General features: G+C 40.0%; 1 protein-coding gene across 3 annotated transcripts in view; it reads left to right on the top strand.

Annotated features, from left to right (window-relative positions):
- The window catches only part of TBC1D31 (TBC1 domain family member 31), a 61,611-nt gene extending 43,914 nt beyond the window's left edge, over positions 1-17,697 (top strand). The window contains exons 17-23 of one of the 3 annotated variants that reach the window (XM_082674962.1): positions 2,891-2,983; positions 4,961-5,023; positions 5,542-5,682; positions 6,820-7,014; positions 7,829-7,952; positions 15,149-15,241; positions 16,976-17,697. In XM_082674962.1, the coding sequence (XP_082531088.1) occupies positions 2,891-2,983; positions 4,961-5,023; positions 5,542-5,682; positions 6,820-7,014; positions 7,829-7,952; positions 15,149-15,241; positions 16,976-17,109 (843 nt within the window). In that variant the 3' untranslated portion in view covers positions 17,110-17,697. The remainder of the gene's footprint in view (positions 1-2,890; positions 2,984-4,960; positions 5,024-5,541; positions 5,683-6,819; positions 7,015-7,828; positions 7,953-15,148; positions 15,242-16,975) is intronic. The other 2 variants (XM_082674963.1, XM_082674964.1) reach the window with 2 other exon arrangements.
- Positions 17,698-19,554: the final 1,857 nt, after the last annotated feature.

The following is a 19,554-nucleotide window of genomic DNA, read 5'->3' as shown; positions in this document are numbered from 1 at the left end:
GGGCTTCCTCTAGTTGTGGCGAGCGGGGGCTACTCTTCATTGAGGTTCGCGGGCTTCTCATTGCGGTGGCTTCTTTTGTTGTGGAGCATGGGCTCTAGGCGTGCAGGCCTCAGTAGTTGTGGCATGCGAGCTCAGTAGTTGTGGCTCGCGGGCTGTAGAGCGTGGGCTCAGTAGTTGTGGCGCACAGGCTTAGTTGCTCCGCGGCATGTGGGATCTTCCTGGACCAGGGCTCGAACCCATGTCCCCTTCATTGGCAGGCAGATTCTTCACCACTGCGCCACAGGGAAGTCCCTAAGAGTCAGCAGATTATTGTGTGCCAGCAAATCTGACCCACCACCTGTTTTCTTAAGGCTCGTGAGTTACAATGGTTTTAACATTTTCACTAGTTAAAAAAAATCGGAATCAAAGAATAATAATTCATGACATGAAAATTATATTAAATTTTTAAAACATGAAATTCAAATTTCAGTGACCATAAATACAGTTTTATTGGAAAACGATCACACTTATTTGTTTACATATTTCTTTGGCTGCTTTCGCACTACAATAGCAGAGGTGAATAGCTGACACAAACGATGTCCCACAAAGCCTAAAGTATTTAACTCTGAGACCCTTTACAGGAAAAGTTTGCCAGCCCCTGATGTGTCTGAAAATTGAATGTAAGGAATGAGTTAGGAACCAAGCTTACTTCTTTCAATTTTCCCAGCAGCATTTGTTGAATATTAGCGAAGTCATTTTGCCAGCTGATGGTTATTAAATGTTCAGTTCCCTTATAAACTTGATCTCCTCCTTTGCTGTCTATTCCTAAGCCAGTACCACACTGTGTGAATAACACCTGTGTAATGTTTTACTAATTAGTAGGCCTAATTGCCATAATTAGTGTGCCTTTTAAAGGGTTTTCTTGGGGGCTTCCCTGGTGGCGCGGTGGTTGAGAGTCCGCCTGCCGATGCAGGTGGACATGGGTTCGTGCCCCGGTCCGGGAAGATCCCACATGCCGCGGAGCGGCTGGGCCCGTGAGCCATGGCCGCTGAGCCTGCGCGTCCGGAGCCTGTGCTCCGCAACGGGAGAGGCCACAACAGTGAGAGGCCCGCGTACCGCAAAAACAAAAAAAGAAAAAAAAAAAGTTTTCTTCAGTATTCTCAAATGTTTATCATTTCAAATAGACTTTGAAAATTTTATCTCTCCCTCTCTCTCTCTCTCTGAATCCCCCCATCCTATTGGAATTTTTATTAGGATTGCATTGAATTTGTAAACTAATTAAGGAGTTTCAAACTTGCTTTTGATAAAGTAGTAAATATTTAAATTTTTCTTAAGATTTTCATTCATCTATATTAATAATCTATTATCTCTTTTTATAGCATGAGATAATACTTTGTTTTGTTTAAAGCCAATTAACTTTAAGTTGGTTTTTAAAATCCATGATTTCTTTTAACTATCTCGTCTAGTAAATGAGGTTGGTAATTCATTATTCTAGAAAATCTATGTTCTTCCCCAAAAGTAATACAGGCTTAGAACTCTGATCTCTTTATTCCAAACCCCTTTGAGATAGTGGAAGGCGGTTTTTTTGGTGAAAGAATCCTGTCAAGTCCTTTCAATGGCACGATCTGGCCTCTGCCTCCCATTCCAGCCTCCTGCCCTTCCATCTCCCTGGTCTGATAGTGAGCTCTGACCCTGCTAAATAGCAGAAGCTTCTCTACTCACCGTTCAGGCACCAGCAGGAAAGGCAGCTTGAGTCCAAAGTGACACGTACAAGTGACACAGACATCTGTTAGTAGCAAGCAAAGTTGATCTGTTTTGCTCTGGTACATAGCTGTTTGTATCTCTGAAAATTCATGAACAAAAGAGCTTCTGTAATTGAAATTCCTAAAAAGCATTATTTGCTATGCCAAACGTCTCCTCCACCTCTTAGCATTACAACTACTCTTGCCTCATCAACTCAAGTCTCCCTACCTCTGAGCTAACTGCTTTCTCAGGAACCTCTTTAAGGTGAACTGGTTTTCCGTCCGTGGTTTTTTTACTCCTTGGATGCATGTCCTTGCACATCCCACTATACTCTCATTTTTACTGTTTGTTTCTCTGGTTATATGTATTTGATAGTTTGTCTACAATATCTAACACTTTGCCTTATGCGTGTAAGTAGTCATGCAATCATTAACCGTTTACTGGTTGGATGAAATGATTAGGTTAGATGCCTCATGGGTTATAGTTTGTTTTGTTTTGTTCTGAAACACATACCATGTTATTCTCACTCCTAAAGGATGAGCATTTTAGGCAGCCAAGTATTTAAGACAGTTCCCAGGAGTCTCTATGAGTTCCTGATCCAAATCCTCTAGTGTATAGGACTGAAAAGCTCCCAAGGAATCAGATTTCGAGAAAGGTGAACTTTAAATTGGCTAAGTCCAAGCAGGGCACATACAGGCTGAACAGTCCACAGTAAATTTTAACTTGAAATTACTAGTTGCCAAACCGAATTTAGAAAAGTATAGAAGTTTAATCAAAAAGAACATTAAATAAATGTTATATCGAATAAGATTAAACATTTTATATTTTTATCCACTGTGAATTGAAATTGCTCAAGTTTTTCTAACTCATAATATGGCTAATGTAATATGGAAAGAGCTGCCATCTGTTCCCCCAGTCTGGGCAGATGAGCATATGGTAATTGTGTTTTCTTTTTTAGAAAATTATGCTTAACTTTAACTCAGACGTTATTTCTAGATTCCACAGTGAATGTTAATAGATTGGCAATTACTCTCGTTTCAAAAACCCAATACCTCTTATTTTAAATGCATTTAGCGGGTTGTTCATATCACAAGATTACTTCATCTATTAAACAAAAAATATTTATGTAAATTGTTTTTGGTATTGACAGTCTGTTATTTGGCCGTAGGTACGTATGAGAGATCGAGACATTGTTGCCACAGCCAAAGACCTAGAAATGAGACGTCTGGAACTCGGATCACAAAAGAGCCTTCACGAGAAGGTAGAAATCAACAACTTCCAATAGAAGAAAAGCAGAGTTTGTACGAACTCTTTTTAGACAGTTTATTCAAGGTTTTTTAATGTTCATTTTATATTTTTTTTTCAAGAAGAGCATAGTGTTATCCAGGATTGTAAGGTAGCCAGAATGTCTGAATGCACAGTTTGTTGTAATTCTTTAATTCATGTTTCTCTTAACAACTTAGTCTAGTGTCTGAAGCACCAGATGTAAGCCCCAGATTTTGCCTCAGGATCTTTTACTAACTTACTAAGTTTCCTCATATCTGTGTAATAGTGACTGCAGAATTACCCCAGTACTTCACAAGGATCCTACCAGGTAAGTCAGGTACGAGCTGTAAAGCACTCGAAATTTGAAGCTTCTGGAATCAAATCAGCAAGGACCTACTTTAGCACGTATAATTCAGTTTCCAAGACACTGGAAACTTTCTTACTGCTGTAGATATTTTTTGTTGGGGAAAAGCATTATGTTACTCATTTATTTAATGTTGAAACCACGTTTTCACTTCCTTCAGTCCTCTTAAAGTCAGACTGAGTTCGAAATTAGCGATAACTACAAATACGTAACAGGTAACGTGCATATGATTGTTGCTCACATTAAATAAGATTTAAACCATAGCATCCATTCATAACTACAACACTTTAAGTTTCTACACTGACCTTTTTCTAAATCTGAGCCCCAGGAATTTACACTGGGTCTCCTGTGATTCTGAATTACAATTCATTCATTTGAACTAAGCTTGAGGTTAGTTTTTACTATCTTTTCTGCGGGGGAGGTGGAGTGGTGGCACCGGGGGCATGATTTCAGAATTAACAGGAATTTTGCAAGAAAATACTAAAAATTTCAAAGTGTTTTTCTCTCAGATTCTCAAATATTAACATTTTGCTAAGTTTGCATTATCCTTCTCTTTCTGTCTGTACACACACACGTTTTTTTTCCTGAGCTGTTTGAGTTGCAGACATTATGCTCTTTTACCCCTGAATACTTCATTGTATATTTTCTACAAGGAATCCTTATTACATAATCACAGTACAGTGATCAAAATCAGCACATTAACATATTATTATCTGTTGTATAAACCGTATTCACATCTTATCAGTTGTCCTAAACATGTCTTTTATAGCAAAAGAAAATCTAAGCTACTCCATTTGTTTCAGTTGTCATGTCTCTTTATTCTCCTCTCAGTTGGAACCACTCCTGAGTCTTGTCTTTATATTTTATGACACTTATACTTTTGAAGTATATAGGCCAGATAGATTGTAGAATGTTCCTCAATTAGCATTTGTTGTTTACCTGTTGACTAATATCAAGCACCTTTTCATATGTTCATTGTCCGTTTTTATATCTTCTTCGGAGATCATGTGGTTAATGTCTGTTTAAAGCATGTAGGGCCATACTTTCTTGGTTTTTGTTATATCGTGTAATTTTTTGTTGAAAACTAGCTATTTTAAGGAAGAGGACATTTCTGGAAATCACATTCTTTTCTCTCCTAAGGGTTTCTTGTTGTTTCTTTGCTTAGTGACTTTTCTGAATTATTCTGTAAAGTATTCTTTGTCATGCGTAGCCACTGAAGCCTCTACTCAGGTAGCCTGGTGACTAGACAGAGATTCCTTAGATCCCTTGAACCAGAAAGCCTCTAGTCTTTGCCGAGAGGCACCGTGTGCATCATTTTTGGGCACACTTTCAACACTCAAGTTAGATAGTTTACAACTCTCTTAGATTTCACTTCCTGATTTTGCAAAACCTCAGTTCACCAGAGCTGAGCGCTTAGGACCTTCTCAGGTCTGAGCATTCACACAGCCCTTGGCACGCGCACATCGTACACATGCACACGGCCTTCTGAAGTCCCTGGAATCTGTTGGAGCATTTCAGAGCCCCCTATAGGTATCTGATTCCCCAGCTTTTCCTACAAAGCTTTTTGATTGGCCTGTTGTTTGCTCTGTGATCCACTGCCTTGGACAGTCACGATGTTCAACAGTTTCCCCTGATGGTTTTCAGCAGACATCCCCAGGGAAAAGGCTACAGGTGAGTTATGAGTCAGGTCAAATAAAAACAGCCTTGAAAGTGGGGTCTTCCAAGTCAGATGATGACAGTTCTCTGGGAATGGGAGTTACAAGGACCTCAACTCCATTTTGTCCCCTCCATTGGCTGCCAGGCTAATGATTTTCCAAGCTAATGGCAGAGCTTAGGGGTGGCTGGAATAGGAATAGGAATAATGCAAGTTTAAAATGCCACAAAGTTCGTCTTTCTTACTAAGATTCAGCCATTTTTATGAATAAATGCTCCCCAGATTGCTGTAAGCCTTCAGTTTATTTCCAGAGTTCTGAAAAAAGTTTGTTTTGCCAGTGATCTCAGTGCTTTTATAGATGAGAGAATTTTCAGAGGTCCTTACTCTTATTTCCACTGATGTCACCACTGTTTGCTTTACTTTGAAAATTAGATGATTACAGTTTTGGTATTCTGAAAAAGAGCAAAGACGTTTTTGTGTTCTAACATCATTATTTTATGGATTGGTGATTTTTTTAAAATGATTTCTTTAACAGAATCTCACTAGAAATCAAGAAGCTATTGCAAAAGAAATGAGAGAAGATGCAGACGCCAATAAACGAAAAGTGGATCTTGAAGATCACATGTTTCATAGACCGATAGGAACAGATCAAACTCAGAACCAAAACACTCAGAAGGTAAAAATATGATGAATTTAGTGTATCTATAGAAGGAGGAATTACCATCTGCCATTCTTTTAAAAGAAGGAATTTAATAATGAACTCTATAAAGTTAATTTGTTTCTTTGCTTCAGTTATCACAGTTCCTAGGAATTCACATTATTTTATTTAGAGGCTACTTACTTCACTGACAGCCATATACATGTGTCTTTTATACTCTTAGAGAATTTCAAGACTTGGAAGAAAATACATAGGGAATAACTTTATAAATTTTAGTGCCCTCCATTGTTAAGTCTCTGAAATTATCCCTGAGTGGATTAGTTGCAAAACATCAGGCCTCTGCCTGGTATATAAGCCAGCGTTTCCAAAGTGTATTCTGTAGAATATCAATAACTAGTATTAAATAAAATGGGGATGACACGTATTGAAAACGCTGTCTTAAAGTTAGGTATTTCCATGCCAGGTTTGAGGATATGACACATTGTGAATCTTTAAGAAATTTTCTTAAACTTATCTTATAGAATTTCTTGTGGAGTATCCTTTCAGAAATGCTGGCTTAAATGAATGGAAATATCCTTTCAGAAATGCTGGCTTAAATGAATGGCTTCAGCATAGAACTTTGTCAATTATCCCTTTAATGAAATGGTAAGTGGGTCTGTGGCAGGGCCTGGCCCTGTTCCAAAAGCCAGGAATGGTGTAAGATTTCCCTACCTTCTGTTCTGTCCCTTGGCTTCCCCCCCAGAATATCCCCTCCCCCCTTTTTTGTCCTTATAGGCTTTTGTCCAGTCTGTAAAAATAGGTTCTTCTGACTCCTTTTCAAAGGACTGAAACATAGGAATTGTTTAATTCCACCCATCCCTTAGCCTAGAAGTTCTCAACCTTGGCTATACATTAGAACCACTTGAAGAGCTTTCTAGAAGTACCAATATCCTGCTGATAAACAGATTGATTTAGTTGGTTTGTGGTGGAGCCTGGACATCAGTTTGTTTTAAACACGTGGTGGAGCCTGGACATCAGTTTGTTTTAAACACTGAGGTGATTCTAATATGCAACCAGGGTTGTGAACATCTGTCCTGGACGCTTGGATATGTTGAATGGACATACCGTATTTTATGTAGTCTAAACTTGTTTCTGAAATTTACGAATTGTTCTTAGTTAATCGAAGAAAATTTGGCAAAAGCTGAACAAGCATGTCTAAATACTGACTGGCGAATTCAAGCTTTACATAAACAAAGATGCGACGATCTACACCGAAATGAATGTTACCAGGAAGTAGCCAAACTGCTTCAGAAAAACAGAAAGAAAGAAATGGAAGTATTAAATGCAGTGATGGAGGGGGAAGCTAAAAAGGTAAGAATGATGTTATAAACTTCTTGTTATTAATCATTTAAATCTTGAAATAGTACATAATCAAATGGCAATAGCATCAAACCACATAATGCGTGTTTGAAAAGATCTTAAAGATGATCTAATTTTAATACGTAGAGCTCAGAGAAGTCCAATGTTGATGCCACCTAAGAATGACTAAGTGTCTTTCTCAGTTACATTAGTGTCTCAACTTCCCAACCTCGTGGATTTGTTCTAGCTGATTGTATAATATTACTACTTTAATTTACCTAATTTTTTATACTAGCAACGTAAAAGACTTTGAACAGTTAGGAATTATATGTAGCTATTAGTAACAAAAACCAAAATAACAGTAACTATAAGCAAGATAGAAGTATTTTTCTTTTTCACATGAAAAGTCTGGAGGTGGGCAGTCCACGGTTGGTATCCTGGCTCCAAGGTCATCAGAAAAACTGCCCCCTTCAACCTTTCTGCACTATTTCCTGGAGCATGTCTTTCATTCTCATGGATACCTTTCCATCCATTAATTTTAAAAGCTCAATCCCATAAGGTTTGAGATCTGAAATGTATTGAAATGAACTATTTCAGTGACAGTTGGGACCTGTATGGCACTCTGAGGAATTGAATAGTAGGGACGTCAGAAGTGCCTCTGCTTTCAACAGCCTTGAGCCAAGACAGGCACCCAGATTCCCTAATACCAAATAAATCCTACGTGCCTTGGAAATATAAAGTAGAGGAGACAAAAGGGGCTACTTCACTGTAGGAACTTGCATTAGCACAAATTTATGTGATTTTTTTTTCATTTATTTGTATTTAGTGGGAGGAAGCTGAAGAACAGGACTTTCATTTGAAATCAGAAAAGAAAGCTGCTGCTCCTTCAGATGCCTCTAGAAGGTGGTTCCTGGAGAATGAGATACACGCTCAACATCCGTGTCATAAAGGTGAGCATCGTGAATGCTTCTCTCTCCCTTCATGGTGTTAACACCTTCATTCATTTACTGTGGTCTCTCATCACGGATAAATCCCTGAGATGTATTTTGGCACTTTTAGTCAAATTAGTGCTCAGTTAAAAGGGTGGGATGAGGAGGTGGGGCTGTTTAAAAAAAAAAAAGCGGGCTTCCCTGGTGGCGCAGTGGTTGAGAGTCCGCCTGCCGATGCAGGGGACACGGGTTCGTGCCCCGGTCCGGGAAGATCTCACATGCCGCGGAGCGGCTGGGCCTGTGAGCCATGGCCGCTGAGCCTGCGCGTCCAGAGCCTGTGCTCTGCAGCGGGAGAGGCCACAACAGTGAGAGGCCCACTTACTGCAAAAAAAAAAAAAAAAAAAAAAAGCTCCAATTAAGAAAAATTTCTCAGCCATCCTGTAGAATTGTTTTATTCCACGGTCCTTGGCATCCCCTTAATGTACTAGACTATGATTTGTTCCCAAAGTGCTATTTCTAGTTAATTTTAGTAAAAATGTGTGCTTTGCCAATAGCTGGTCCTCAGAACAACAGTTTATTAAAGTAACACAAGGAAACTTATTATAGGATCTAATCAAACATTAGGTTTTGGTGCAAGGCTTACCAGTGGCATTCAATGAAAAATCAAACTTTTAATTTAAAATTCTTGGAAATTCCCTGGCAATCCAGTGGTTAGGACTCAGCGCTTTCACTGCCGTGGTCCGGGTTCAATCCCTGGTTGGGGAACTAAGATCCCACAAGCCCCATGGCACGGCCAAAATAATAATAATAATTTAAAATTCTAAAATAGAGTACCTTTACAGGGAACTTCTGTCTTACTATATCTTGTATTGTTTCAGTCTTTTATAAAATGTTTATGTATTACTTTTTAAAATAACAGCCTTACTGATGTGTAATTCACATGCCCTACCATTCACCTATTAAAAATATACAATTCAACAGTATTATGTTACCATATATTAAAAAATATATTCAGAGTTGTGCAGCCATCACCACGATCGATTTTAGAACATTTTCACAGCCCCAAATACACCCCATGGCCATTTGCAGTCACTCCTCATTTCCTGCTACTCCCCCCAGCCCTTGGCAACCACTCATCTACCCGTTTCTGGAGATTTGCCTATTCAGGAAATTTCATATACATGGAATCATATGCTGCATGGTCCTTTGTGTCTGACTTCTTTCACTAGCATAATGTTTTGAGGTTCAACCACGATCAGTACTTCACTCCTTTTTAATGCAGAATAATATTCCATTGTATGAGTATTCCACATTTTATTTATCCATTCATCAATTGATAGACATTTGGGTTGTGTCCGCTTTTGGGCTTTTATGACTAATGCTGCTCTGTGCATTACCTTTGTCATTACTTTTGTAGTGCACAGATTGAAAAGCAAAAATAGAGGTTAGATGCTATCATCATTTAATTAGGCTGCTTTTGAAACCCCTCATCACCTCTCACGCTTTTGGATTTAGGTCCCAAATAGCGCCCGGAGCCCTTGGGGGAAGTGGGGAGCAGAATGTCACAAATTAAAAGACACAAACCACTGGAGCTGCCACTTCTCCCTAACCCTGTCACACTTACCCCAACATTAGAAAGAAAAGAAATTTGAGACTTGGAGAACCTACGAATTTAGAAATGGAAAAGGAAAGAGACTGCAAAAAGCTCCCTGCGTCCGTAGTCTTCCTACATGTGGCCCTTCCGCCTCCAGGGTGCCTTCCTCCCAGGCCACCTACGCTTTTTTGACGTTCCAAAATTTCACCAATGAGAGATAGTTTGGTTAATAATCATTCATTTTTCAAAAGGCAAATGTGTAAGGATTTGATCATCGCCTTAATCAGGGTGTATAGATTAAATCAGCGTCACTTAATCCTAAAACTGGAGGCTAATCAGCTGTAATTAGGAGAACGGCATGTTGACTGCAAGTGCTCAGCATTGGTTTGTCACTCAGAGCCTAGAAGCGAGGCACCAGGAAGTAGGAAGCAGGTGAGTGTGCCCACGACAGATCATTTATTTACATTTGTGCCTAGTGTCAATCTTTATTAGCAATGGGGGGGAATTCTTATTGTTCCCCCCAAAATAGAACCTTCTGGACAATGTGGATGACCCTCACTGCTTCTAAAATCCTGGGCCCATAAACTTAAACTGAATAGCGAGTGATGTCTTATCAAATATTAGTCCAGATTTTTAATGGGCAAAGGATTTGAACAGACAGTTCTCCAGAGAAGATATACAATGACCAATACACGTATGAAAAGATGTTCAGCTTAAATTAGTCATTAGGGAAATACAAATCAAAACCACATGAGAAAACATTCAAATTAAAAATAGATATACAGTGAGATACAACTTCATGATCAGTAGCATGGATGTAATCCATTAACAAGTGGGGGCAAGGATCAGAGGAATTGGAACAGTGCTGGTGGGAATGTGACGTGGTACAGCCACTTTGGGAAACAGTCTGGCAGTTCCTCAAAAGGTTAAATGTAGAGAGACTGTATGACCCAGCAGTTCCACTCCTAGGTATATACCCAAGAGAACTGAAAACATATCCCTACAAAAACTTGTACATTGAATGCTCACAGCATCATTATTCATAATAGCCCAAAAGTAGAAACAACGCAAACACCCATCAAATGAGGAGTGGATAAACAAAATATGGTCTATCCACACAATGGAATCTTATTTAGTGATAAAAAGGAATTAACTACTGATTCATGCTACAAAATGGATGAACCTTGAAAACCTTATGCTAAGTTAAAGCAGCTAGACCAAAAGGCCACATGTTAATATGATTCTATTCATGAAATGCCCAGAATAGGCAAACCTGTAGAGGCAGAAGGGGGTTAGTGGTTTGTGGGTGGGAGGGGTAGGGGAGTGGGCCACTAGTGGGTAAGACGTTTATTTGGGGGATGATGAAAATGTTCTAGAATTAGTGGTGATGATTATACAACTCTAAGTATACTAAAAACACTGAACTGTACCCTTGAAAGGGGTGAATTCTGTGGTATGTGAATTACCTCAGTGAAACATTTTTTTAATGACATTCGTAAATGCTGGTTGCCAGGTAGGGCCACTGGACCAGGTTTTAAAGCGACTGGGCCTTGAAGAAAGGGAAGAGCTTAGAGCAATTGGAGGACATTTCAGGGAGGGAGGATTTCATGGTGTGGTGCAGGAGCCCAGGCTGGATGTCGGGAACACCAGGTTCTGGTTCCAGCCTCATAGTAAACGAAGACAGAGTTTAAAGAATCTTAGCTAGAGTCAATAAGCTGTGTACCTCTGGTTAGTTTATTTACCCACTTGTGTTTCATTTGTGCCTATTAAGAAATGTTTACTGGTCTTCAGTTTCCTCATTTGTAAAATGAGAAGATTATAGACTAGGCGATTTTTAATTTTGTTACAGTTCTCACGTTATATTACACCATTTTCTAACCACTGACAGTCTGTGGGTCCCTCTGAGGCTCTCTCCCAGAAACATGCACATACACGTACACACACACACAGCACTTTCCCATAATCATTTTTGTGGATTCCCCAACCAAACGCCTCCATGAACTCCTTGCATGAGACAGAACTTGTTAAAAGTAATGAATCAGTGGCAGAGACTTGCCTGTCGTGGTGATTCAGGTTAGGCCAGCTGGAGCAGAGAGCTTCCGTACAAGAATGGTTAAAGATATCACTGAAGCATGTAGGTGATGGGGACCTTCAGGCTGAGCAGTGGGCTTCATCCTGTTGACCAGCCTGGCTGCACAGCAGAATGGCCTGCGGAAGACAGAGTACAGGGCTTGCCTCCTGGGCAAGGAACGTGGTTAGGGAAAGGAAGGAAATTTAGTTTGTACCTTTTTGTTCCTTTCGAATTTTGTGAGGTACAGGTAATACCACTTCAGTAAATAAATACTAATTTTAAATAATAAGAATCACTTTTGGGGCTTTAAAATAAATACATTAAATGAAGGAAAAAAGCAAGTTGTAGTGCAAAAAAGTATAGAAAAAAGAACTCACTTTTTACTGTACTATTTATATGTTCAAATTTGTTACAGTTAGCCAGTGACTGGCAATCTTTTGATACATTACAAATTTTTAAAAAAATGCATAGTCAGGACCTCACATTTAATTCTGTAGATTTAAAACAAAATGGAAAGGGCTTCCCTGGCGTCGCAGTGGTTAAGAATCCGCCTGCCAATGCAGGGGACATGGGTTTGATCCCTGGTCCGGGAAGATCCCACATGCCACAGAGCAACTAAGCCCGTGCGCCACAACTACTGAAGCCCACGTGCCTAGAGCCCGTGCTCCACAACAAGAGAAGCCACCGCGATAAGAAGCCCATGCACTGCAACCAAGAGTAGCCCCCGCTTGCCACAGCTAGAGAAAGCCCACGCGCAGCAACGAAGACCCAGTGCAGCCAAAATTAAATAATTTTTTTAAAAAAATGGAAAGCTAGATTTTTGTTTTAAAGTTTCACAGGTGGATCTGCTCAGCAGTGTTTGAAACGTTGCTATAAGCAAAGCGGGGGAACCACTGGCTGTGTGATATTTACAAGACGGCATTTAATTCATCCTCCCCAATAGCCGTGGGCAGGAGGGATACAGGACAGATGAGAGACAAGGAACTGTGAGATCTCAGATTTGGAAGGATCTGATATGTGAATCATCTCTGCAACATTGCAATAGTGGTTATCCAGCCTATGCCAGAACACTAATAGAGCTGGTGAGCGCGTTACCTCATTCCATTTTCTGCCAGTATTTTATTTAAAAGTTGCTCCTTCCTTATGTAAAGCTGAACCTGCTTTTCTTTTTGTAAACCGTCTCATTAAAAACTGTTCTCTGGTCAGAATGGCCATCAGAAAAGTCTACAAATAAATGCTGGAGGTGTAGAGAAAAGGGAACCTTCCTACACTGTTGGTGGGAATGTAGATTGGTGCAGCCACTATGGAGAACATTATGGAGGTTCCTTAAAAAACTAAAAAGAGAATTACCATATGGCCTAGCAATTCCATTCCTGGGCATATATCCAGAAAAGACGAAAACTCTAATTCGAAAAAATACATGCACCCTAATGTTCATTACAGCACTATTCACAATAGCCAAGACATGGAAGCAACCTAAATGTCCATCAACTAATGAATGGATAAAGAAGATGTAATACATATATACAATGGAATACTACTCAGCCTTAAAAAAGAATGAAATAATGCCATTTGCAACATGGATGGACCTAGAGATTATAATACTAAGTGAAGTAAGCCAGACAGAGAAAGATGAATCACATGATGTCACTTATATGTGGAATCTTTAAAAATGATACAAATGAACTTATTTATGAAACAAACAGACATAGAAAACAAACTTGTGGTTACCAAAGGGGAAAAGGGGGAGAGGGATAAATTAGGAGTATGGGATTAACAGATACACACTACTATATATAAAATAGATACACAACAGGGACTTACTGTATAGCACAGAGAACTATATTCAGTATCTTGTAATAAGCTGGAATACAAAAGAATCTGAAAAAGAATACATAAATGAATCACTTTTCCATACACCTGAAACTAACACAACATTGTAAATCAACTACAATTAAAAAAAAACAAGCTATTCTCTGGAGCAATGCAGATTATGCTTACTACCATGATAGCCCTTCAGATATTTTAAGATGCCTCTTATATTCCATTCCCTGACACCAGTTCAAAATTAATCATTTGGTAATTAGTCACATTATCTTAATGACTCATTGAGCGAAAACAATGAGTTAAAACCATTAGCTGAACACATATGTATGGAATCTAAAAAAAAAAGATGGTTCTGAAAAACCTAGGGGCAGGATAGGAATAAAGATGCAGATGTAGAGAATGGACTTGAGGACACAGGGAGAGGGAAGGGTAAGCTGGGATGAAGTGAGAGAGTGGCATGGACATATATACACTACCAAATGTAAACTAGATAGCTAGTGGGAAGCAGCCGCATAGCACAGGAAGATCAGCTCGATGCTTTGTGACCACCTAGAGGGGTGGGGTAGGGAGGGTGGGAGGGAGACGCAAGAGGGAGGAGGTATGGAGATATATCTCTATGTATAGCTGATTCACTTTGTTATAAAGCAGAAACTAACACAGCATTGTAAAGCAATTATACTCCAGTAAAGATGTTAAAAAAATAATTAATTTTAAAAAACACAAAACACACACACACACACAAAAACCCAGTAGCTGAAGCTCTTGAGCCCAGGTGAAAGGCAGGCATCATCTTCATGAGTCAGTGTGACCCGAGCAGTCTGGACCTGACTCATGGAGGCTTGGATCCTGGTGATGGGAGTAGAAAGGAAGGGACATCCTAAGTGACATTAGGATGAAAAAATCAAAAGGACTCTGATGTCTTATTGGATGTAAAGCTGTAGGAGTTAGGAAACAGTAAAAACACAGCTGAAGGGTGAGTATAAATTTTGAAGTGGGGAGTGATGTTAAAAAAAATAGGAGGTGGCACTGGTTAGGTGTGGAACACTGCCATTCTTCCTACTCTAATAAGTCCAGGTAAAACTTGCCTATCGCTTGGGACGTCCCTGGTAGTCCGGTGGGTGAGACTCCATGCTCCCAATGCAGGGTTTCATCCCGGGTCAGGAACTAGATCACGCGTGCTGCAACTAAGACTCTGCATGCCGCAACTAAAGATCCCACATGCCGCAACTAAAGATGCCACGTGCCGCAGCTAAGACCCAGCCCAGCCAAAATAAATAATAAAAATTAAAATATTAAAAAAAACAAAACTTGCCTGTCGCTGCTTCTGGTCTGCTGTATATAGTGATCATGCCTTGCCTGGTTAAAGTTGGTAGTGATCAGCTCACAGGTGTTCTCAAGGAAGGTTCGCTAATCACATTTAATCGTCTCTCCCAACAAATGTTTGGGATCTCTATACTAACACCTGTATTTTTCAGTAGTTTGTTGGCTTTTTGTTTTAGCTCAAGGTGTTTTTAAAGTACTTTACCAAAACTTCAGCTCAGCTCTTAATTCTCACTAACTGTACTTCCCTTGCCCATTGAATGGTGACAGCATTCTTCCCAGAAGAGAAAACTAAGGGGCTTTTTATCCTTGGCACTTTTAATTCACTAGGGACCGTCTGGAATTAATCATGGCTTTCTATCCACTCCCAAACATTCTCTCTGTTTTTTCACTTTTATAACATAGTGCCCAGGTGCCAAGATGAATGGGTCGCCTCAGGCCGTTTGCCTAGAACCTCACAGTTAAAAGACATTTCTGAAATGGAGTCCTTGACACAGAGTAAGTCAACAAACAAGAAAGATGTCTCCTGTCATGTTCGATTTAGCAATATTTAAGCAAGATTGTGGCTTAAGTTATAGTTGTAGCATGTTGAGACCATTTTCCCAGGGCATTGATCATGGAAATCCTAAAGTGGAGTCAGCAAGATTCTCAGGTTTCCAGCTGGGGAGAAAAACTGGGTCAGTTCGAACCCCAAGTAGAGAAAGCTTGCCAAATATCATTAGTGCGACTATTTCTCTAGCACCAGCACTGCTGCCCAAAACAGAGTTGGAGGCTCCAATAGAAGTCGGTCACTAACTAAATTAATGATATTCATGACTATTTTTTACATCCTCGTGAAAAGAAAATCTCAGGATTAGTTTTCAAAACTATTACATATTTGAATTTTCTCAGCTCTTATTCTGGGCTGAGTTCTCTCCAGCAACCATTGGAAACATGTGTCTGCTCTGGGCCCTGAGATGTACTGCAGGGCCAGCTCGCTCAGAACTGCTGAGGGCAGGTGGCTCCATGGTGATTAGTTGCCTTTTGATCCCTTGACTTGATTAACTGGAGGTTTTTGTTTATTTCTGGACAGGATGGGATGGAAACATCTCACAGAAATGTAGTCATAGCATTAAGCCCATAAAGGAGCTAACAGTTTCCCCAGTAAAGTACTTGATTTGTGTTTAAAAGGAGGGGAGGGGACTGGAAACTCTGTTAGACTTTATTTCAACCAACTTTTTCAGTAAAACTGTCATATAAGTGAAGCAGAATTTAACAGTGTGTTTTGAGTTCTTTTAAAAGAACAGATTTGTATATAATGTCCCCAAAAGACCAGCTTTATAAGAAAGATACCTGGTAACAAGTCATGAGTTCCAGTGTTGTGTAAAACATTCTTGCTAACTCATACTCTTATGTGCATCTCTAAATTCTGTGTCAGGATGTGCATTAAACCAAAAGTCATGTGTAAGTCAAATGAAAGGACAGGAGATTCTCAACTGTTCTCTATTCTGACACGTCAGAACTTTTTAACTAGATAGTTCTAAATTTCAAAATCCAGTTGAGGACATTTGGCAAGTTTCTCATTTGGCAGCAAAATAAGAAAAGCATAAATGTTTTATTCCTTGGGGGAAAAACAGTTTTCAGAAATTGAAGCTATTTGAATATGTAACTAAGTTTCAGAGAAGTATATTTTTAAGATGCTTCTTTTTTGAATTCCAGTATTTACTAGCCCCTCTAAATCAATGTGAAATGACTGTTACACTTGGACACACTGTAATGCTCTAATCTTGATTCTGGACTCTCCCTGCGTTGGCCACTATAAAAAGCACTTGACTTATTTATTTAAGCATTAGGAGAAGTGGTCATGGTGTACATTTCACAATATTAATTTTGGCACCTTGGAATTTTCTCATTACAATAAGCACCATGGTGAAGAAACTTACTATTGCAAAGAACTCAAATTCTCTCTTAAACAAGCTTTCTTCCTAATTTAAAAGGTCATCTGTATTCCCAAATCAAAAAAAAGCTAACCAAAAGCAGATAAGTTCTCTAACAGCATTCATTCAATTCAACGAATAAATATTTGACTTGTAAATGGAACCACATGGGCAGGTAATATGTTTGGCTTTTTGTTTAAGAAGTTTTGTTTTTAGAATATTCATTTCATTATTGATTTTTTTGCAACGTATTTACCTTTAAACACTATACCATTGCTAAAATTAACTGTTGTTAATTTTAAATTTTGTTTTCAAGTTTCATTAAACCAAAGAAAAACACATTGGGACACCATGGAATGGGATCTTATGGAGAGAGTGAGAAATCTCCGCCAGAGACTCGCCACCCAGGCTCGAAACAGATGTCAAACGCCTCATCTTTTGGCTACTTAGGAGGCTGGTCACCTTGAGAGAGTCAAAGAGCGAGATACCTATTTTGCAATCAGTGACACTGATTTTCAGATTATTTATTTTAAATTCCTATAAAGATCAACCTTTTGTATGAAAAATATGTGTGTATAAAAATTATGTGTTCTCTTTAATTCTGGTGCTTTGGGACTTGTAAATGGCTTATTGTACTTTTCACAATAAAAAAAATTTGAAGCTTTTAAAGCTTTGTATTAGGCCCTTTCAGGTTTCAAGGACCAGCATAAACCTCAGGAACTTTAGTGGATGAGGTTTTATTTTAAAGGTGAACGGAGAAATAAAGAACACGACACCACCTCAGCAACTGTGCAGCCAGGACTGAGCCAGAACTCAGCAGCAGCGCCAGAGCGCGAGCAGTGAGGAGAGGCCCACCTGCCAGCCCCTCTGCCCCCAGCAGCTGGTCCCCCCCTCGCCCGCGATCCACCGTACCAGCAGCACCCAGGCCACTGTCTCCTCTTCTCCTGACGGCACCGGCTCAGCGCCACAACAGGGCTGCTCCCGGCTTCAGCATCTTGGCAAATTACTTCCCTGAACCCATTTCTAAAGGGAGAGTAGAAACAGCACGTGGTCTTTGATGTAAAGATTAAATAAGATAATGTGTATAAAGTTCCTGATACAGTGCTTTTCCTGGTATGGTGCTTAACACACAGCACACAGTACATACGAGTGTTTTGTTTTGGTACAAAGATAATCTTATGGTAAGCCAAATGCTCTCTTTTGTCCGAAGTCCTAAGAGAATACCCCGTTATAGGACTTCCCTGGTGGTGCAGTGGTTAAGAATCGGATCGCCTGCCAATGCGGGGGACACGGGTTCGAGCCTTGGTCCAGGAAGATCCCACATGCCGCGGAGCAGTTACGCCCGTGCGTCACAACTGCTGAGCCTGTGCTCTAGAGCCCGTGTGCCACAACTACTGAGCCCACGCGCCACAACTACTGAGCCCACGCTCCTAGAGCTTGTGCTCTGCAATGAAGAGTAGTCCCCGCTCGCTGCAACTAGAGAAAGCCCGCGCACAGCAACAAAGACCCAACGCAGCCAAAAAAAAAAGAGAAAAAAACACCTTAGATTACATCAGGAAAAACAATTTAAAAAAAAAATACCCCATCATTATACAAGGCATTGGTTTCCCAAGAGCACTTTCATCAGCCTCATCTTTGTCAGTTTGTTAGAAGCATACCTTCATGGGCCAGGCTGGTGTGTGTATGTGGCAACAGAAAGTCACAGGATATAAAATATTTCTGGTGTGATTGCAACTTCAATGGGCTAGAAATTGCTCACCTAAAAGGATTTGAATTATAGGGACCCCCCCGGTGGTCCAGTGGGTAAGACACTGCCCTTCCAATGCTCGGGGCCCAGGTTCAATCCCTGGTCAGAGAACTAGATCCCACACACATGCCGCAACTTAGAAGCCCACGTGCCAGAACTAAAGATCCCATGTGCCACAACAAAGGATCCCGTGTGCTGCAACGAAGATCCCGCTCAGCCTAATTTTTTTTTAAAAAAAGCATTTGAATTCTAAAATATTGTGATTCTGCCAGCCAGAATCAACTGTATATTGCCCGTTTTTGACCTCTACTTCAGGTCCTCTTTTACTAGAATTTACATCCATTCAGATTGGTTTTGCAAACTGTGCGCGCGCACACACTCTTTTATAGTCTTATAATATTTTAAACTTTTTTAAAAAGTTTCTATCCATCCAGTGAAAGTGGGTTATGCATACTTTCAATGACATGAAGTTCTTTTTTATTACATTCTTCCCTCTAGTTTTCCCTGAGCCTGCAATTCTCCCAACAGTGATCTTGATAAAGTCACTGGCTTAGCAGAGCGGTAGTTGGCCCAGTCTCGTAAGTCACGTGGGATTGCTTGGCATTTCGGAGGTTAGCACATTTCATGACATCTACGAAATACATTTCTGATCATCTCTTCCTGCTTCTTGGCAGTATATCTTCAACCCGACCCCAATTTCTTTCTTTTTTTTTTTTTAATATTTGTTCATTTGGCTGCACCGGGTCTTAGTTGCGGCATGTGGGATCTAGTTTCCTAACCAGGGATCGAACCCGGGCCCCCTGCATTGGGAGCGCAGAGTCTTAGCCACTGGACCACCAAAGAAGTCCCCCAATTTCTTTATAATATAAACTCTGGGAATTGAATGAAGGTTGAGCTTGGCTAAAATCCTTCCCACACTGACTACAGTCACAAAGCTTTTCTCCAGGACTCCCTTGAGTTAGCTGGAGAAGAGCAGTTCCTAAACGCCTTTTCGTATTCATCACATTCCTAAGGTTTCTTTCTGGTTGGATAAAGGTGGGGCTTCAGCTAAATCCCTCTCCACACTGACTCCACTTAAAGAGTCTTCAGTATGAATTCAATGGTGTTGAATAAGTTACTAACTTGGTTAAAGGCCTTCTCACACATTC

This window comes from Grampus griseus, assembly GCF_964374135.1.
Source record: "Grampus griseus genome assembly, chromosome: 17".
Classification (NCBI taxonomy): domain Eukaryota; kingdom Metazoa; phylum Chordata; class Mammalia; order Artiodactyla; family Delphinidae; genus Grampus; species Grampus griseus.
The sequence above is the reverse complement of the archived record's forward strand: the minus strand, read 5'-3'. Positions and strand labels throughout refer to the sequence as shown.